Here is a 4,716-nt window from a genome sequence, read left to right as displayed (position 1 = left end):
AAGTTATGATTTCCATCTAATTAAATTAGTGATTGAGTGGATTACTTTCTATAAATAGTGTAATATCAGCCCTACTTCTTGTCCACGGCAAAAAGTTGAAACTCAAAAATAGAACTCCACTAACAGGAGAGACGTTTATGAGACTGAAAATAACCAACAGTTCCAACTATATAGAGAGCAATATATCAGGATAAATAGTTCCAAATTTAGAAAGAAGTTGCTACTTTCCGCTGATAAACACAGCGGCTTGATAATTAACTCCGGGACTCCAATATCCGAAAACGTGTACTTCCGAACCAGAAAATAAGAATAGTTTTTCATACTAGCTAGATATAAAGTGTAACAAAAGATGGCAGATCAATTCACAATGGAATCAATTGAACTTACTGAATGTGTTAATCAACTCTAAGATACCTATATCTACAAGTGTGCACCTCAGAACTGGAAGATAGAACAATTCATTATATAACATATATGTAAGCTTAGAGCTGCTACACGATGAATCTATGAAATATACTGCAGCCTTATTTTCCTGGAGAGCAGAAAAGGATAACAGGATCATGCTAGTACAGCTTTTCGATGAACAATAAAATTTGGTAAGTCAAGAATACTTTCTTTCTTGATTCTCAGCTAATTGGAGATGTTAAATGTGAGCAGGCATCCAAAATAAATGACACCAGCAGAAAGTCGTGCATATAATTGTCAAAAGCTGATGTTAGATTTTCAAGATGAAAAAGACATTATCTATCAAGTTTCAACCAAGTTTCCAGATGATCACTAAACAGTAATTGTAACGTACAACAAAAAGATGAATTATACAAAAAGAGGCACTGTGTTGTTATTATTCATCTTTAGCGGAGACAACAGTGAGAAGCAGAACGCCAACAGAAGTCTACATACAGAAGTGGAATAAGCCAAAAATACATTAACATGTACATATTCAACATATTCTTATAGATGTATGTCCTCATTCCCACTGGCACACAATTTTCTGAGTGTTCTTGAAATTGAAGTTGATTAACAAACTCCCATCCATTCTCCTAAACACAAAGCTCTCCACCAAAACATAACAACTAAACTTTGTCCAATACCCATTCTCACTTTCTATCTCTTCTACACCTTCCACTCTTACATCACTCTCTCCTCCATCAAACCATCCCCTTCTTTCTTGCATCCATCTCATTTTCTCAACAATAGCACAACTCAATCCTACTTTCTCCACTGTACATTTCTTTCTATATTCCTCTTTCACTCTGTACCAAACAAAACCTCCACTTCCTTCTTCATCTTTTACAGCTTCTGTCCCACTGATTAAAGTTAACAACTTTCTCACACGTGCATCGACTTCCACGTGTGCTTTGTTTCGTCTTGTTTGATTCTCACAAGAAAATATTTGCTCCCACCAACACTTAAGAGTCACCTCATAGAACAAAGATTTATTCATCTGTTCTTTAGTTCTAATATTTCTCTCTTTTACTAGCACACATGGACAATACCATTTGCCAAGAATTACTGGAACTGAACGTTTGGAAGATGCTGGAATATTTAATTCAGGGGTATCTGAATCAGATGGTAATTGAGAGGATAATTGTAGGCCTTGAGCTTCTCTCAAATTGACTTTAAGTGACTGGACACTATTAACGTGCCACCCTTTTTTCCTGAGGAATTTTGGAGGAACTCCATCATAGGCTACAGATTTAGCATAAAAACCACCAAAATCGTAGGGACAAATCTCAAATTGCTGATATGGGTCTTTGTGATTAAAAGGCTTTGGGTTTAGATCATTCATCGAATTGTCAAAGAAACAACTATCCATATCTGCTTCTTTCCAAGATGTATAAGCCCGCCTGCATGAATTGATCGAAAGGAACGATTAATAAACGAGGAATGATATAGATTGGAGTTTAAGCTTTATGCACTAACATCAATCAGGATATGTATAAAAAGAATTACTTCAAAATTCTGCAATATATAAACATGAGTTTAAGTTCTATATACTGATGATGGTATATAAAAAGATATTTGTACGATGAGAGCACTATAAGATTAATTGGTCAGTTGATAAAAATAGTAACTAACTAGTTATCACATGTTAAATTACATGGACAGCCAATGCATATAACTTAAATGGGTTTAACTTCCTTGAACTACGGTATATTATTCTCTTATACCATCAAGTTAAGGCACTACTAAGAAAACTGAATTAGCTATGAACTTCATCGTTAATCTGTTACTTAATTGCTCGTAGCTAACAATTTTTTTTGCTAATCTGTCACTAATCCGTTGCTAAATAGAATTAGCGACGAATTTTGTTGTTTAGCTACAGAATTTGCCCGTTGTTAATTCCTGTTGTTGTAGTAGTGAGGTGGCCTATTACAACAACTTATATGACTGTTGATAGTAATAATCTTAATGTAGTAACATAGAAAATCAACTAAATAACCGGCTACGATTAGTTTAATAAATGCATTGTAGAATAAAAAAATTATTTCCACTGTCAGTTTTTTCATGGGATATGAAGAAATTCTAAGTGACATACCCTTTGTGTCTGCCTTTGGCTTTGATAACATAGTAGCGGTTAGATGCTAGAGGTTGATCAAGAACGGGCAAGAACCAGACTTTATGAACACTAGGCTCACCAAACTCTGGATTATGAACAACTTTCAAAACTCTGTCCTGAGAAAATGGGAGCTTGGTTATACTACTGTGCTTGCATATTCCCCAGCAAAAAGTATCCATTTCTTCTGAATCTTCATCAGTAAGTACTAAATACCCTGTAACAGTTGGAGGATTTGCAGGAGGTTTCGAAAGTGCTTTTGAGAAATTACGGTATAAAGACCGTGGTGTTGTGGCAAACATCGCTTCTAAATTCTGTGCTTAGTGTTTGATGTTAGCTGCCTTAGGATTGGAAATTGGATGGGTTACTTATACTATGATATTATTATGTTTTCTTATGAGAGAAGGAATATACAGAGTGCTTCTACTATCTTTTCATAGTGACTCTTACGAATTGATCAGATATAAAGTTAAGTTGAAAAGGTTAGGAATATGTTATTAATACTATTACTAAAGATTCAGCCACGGGGAATAAAGAACGACGATGTAATTCAAAGTGAGAACGAAAAGACGAGCACTTATATAAAGATTAAAAAATAAACGAAAGTAAGCACCAAAAAAAGAATACGAAAACAAAACAATGATTGGCGACACTCAACTCAATTATATTTCCACTTACTTTAGAGGATATTGTTATTTGCCGATGATACATAAAGATAGTGTTCTAACGGGCAGATTGGTAGGGTGTGGGCAGTGGTGGCCTTTTGTCAAATTTTTACGAATCATATAGTAAAAAAAAAGAAAATTACTAGCCATGTCCATTTATAAGTAGTTTACTTTAGAAAAATGATCAATTTATTAAATATTACTAATATTAATTGGCTAATATGTAGCCAAAAAAAGGTCAGATTTTGCTTTCTTTTGAGTGAGTGTTATTAGAATAGATTGGTAAGTCTTAAGGAGTTTGAATTTCAGCTTTGAGATGATTTGACGGAGTATTGAGGTGGTTTGAATTGAAAAATCGAAATAGAAGATGAAACATGAAAAAAATTGATATGTAGATCACGCTGTGTATCACATATGTATCATATTTGTATCAAATGTGTATCACATGTATATCCGTGTATACCTCTGTGTGTGATACATGCATGATACATGTATCCTAGAAGAATTTTTTGACTCAATTTTAACTACGAATTTTGATACCAAATCAGTCCAAATCACCTCCAATCTTCCTCAAAATTTGTACGTTGACTCATCTATATGTTTTCAATGAATTTCAACCATACCTTTAATTTGAAAAATGTCTTTTTTTCTTAGATTTTTGGAATACTGTAATCATCAGCTTGTTTGCTGCCTCATCCATGAAATTTTCTTTTCGTCTTGCATCTAGTGTTGCTGATCACGGTTAAAAATATGGAAAGAGATCTTTGCGTGTGATTCTTGGAGAGAAAGAAATTTATTTATTTCTATTTTTAATTTTTATATGTGTTTGGCTAATTTTGGTAAGTCTATGACTAATGACTAAAGATTGATAAGTTAAAACTTATTTGGGATATTTAAATAAGATTCTAAAAAAAAAAATTGTATCTTTTGTTTTTGTCCGGACAAATAAAGCAAATTACACTGGACCCGATGGAGTGGGCGCCAATTTTAGCTCAAACTCAGTAATAATAGCCATCTTTATGCACCATGAGGTGCCCACACAAAAGTTACAGCGTAACATCAGTAAGTACTCTAGAAAATTCTTCGCTGATATAAAGCAAGCATGTGAGTTTTCGTATTCACATAGTAAGTGTTAATTTTACCCCACAACTCATAATTAAAAGAACTTATGTACAGCATATATGACTTATACTCTCTCAGTTTAATTTCTCTTGTCACTATTCCTTAAGCCACGTGGAGTTACACTTGGAGCTAGAATTTTCCTTGCGGGTTCAATAACTTTTTTGGATTACATCCTTTATTTGTGATAAAAATTTACATAAGGATTTTTTACTTTCTATATAATATTTGAAATTTATTCATCAAAATTATCCTAATTTTATATAATCTGCCCTAAACAAAGATTACTTACAAATTATATATAATTCATTATTATTGCCTTAAATTAGGGGACTTAATTATATCTTTTTCCTATTTTCTCTCCATTCCTTTTTT

At 33.2% G+C, this 4,716-nt stretch overlaps 1 protein-coding gene across 1 annotated transcript; it reads right to left on the bottom strand.

Moving 5' to 3' along the window:
• Window positions 1–813: 813 nt before the first annotated feature.
• On the bottom strand, window positions 814–3,002 carry LOC109221534. Its single transcript, XM_019386013.1, has 2 exons — window positions 2,540–3,002; window positions 814–1,847 (listed from the first exon to the last, which is right to left on the bottom strand). The coding sequence occupies exons 1-2, from the start codon at window positions 2,857–2,859 to the stop codon at window positions 968–970; spliced, it is 1,200 nt and encodes a 399-aa protein (XP_019241558.1). The 5' UTR covers window positions 2,860–3,002; the 3' UTR covers window positions 814–967.
• Window positions 3,003–4,716: the final 1,714 nt, after the last annotated feature.

The sequence above is a fragment of the Nicotiana attenuata genome, unplaced genomic scaffold (assembly GCF_001879085.1).
Source record: "Nicotiana attenuata strain UT unplaced genomic scaffold, NIATTr2, whole genome shotgun sequence".
Classification (NCBI taxonomy): domain Eukaryota; kingdom Viridiplantae; phylum Streptophyta; class Magnoliopsida; order Solanales; family Solanaceae; genus Nicotiana; species Nicotiana attenuata.
Note: the sequence above shows the minus strand (reverse complement) of the source record. Positions and strands in the feature narration are given on the sequence as shown.

Bases quoted from the DNA above. Each gene is read 5' to 3' on its own strand.
- LOC109221534 (XM_019386013.1), bottom strand. From the start codon at position 2,859: ATGTTTGCCACAACACCACGGTCTTTATACCGTAATTTCTCAAAAGCA. The intron at 1,848-2,539 runs GTATGTCACTTA...CAATTCATGCAG, and splicing joins GCCAAAGGCAGACACAAAGG to GCGGGCTTATACATCTTGGA.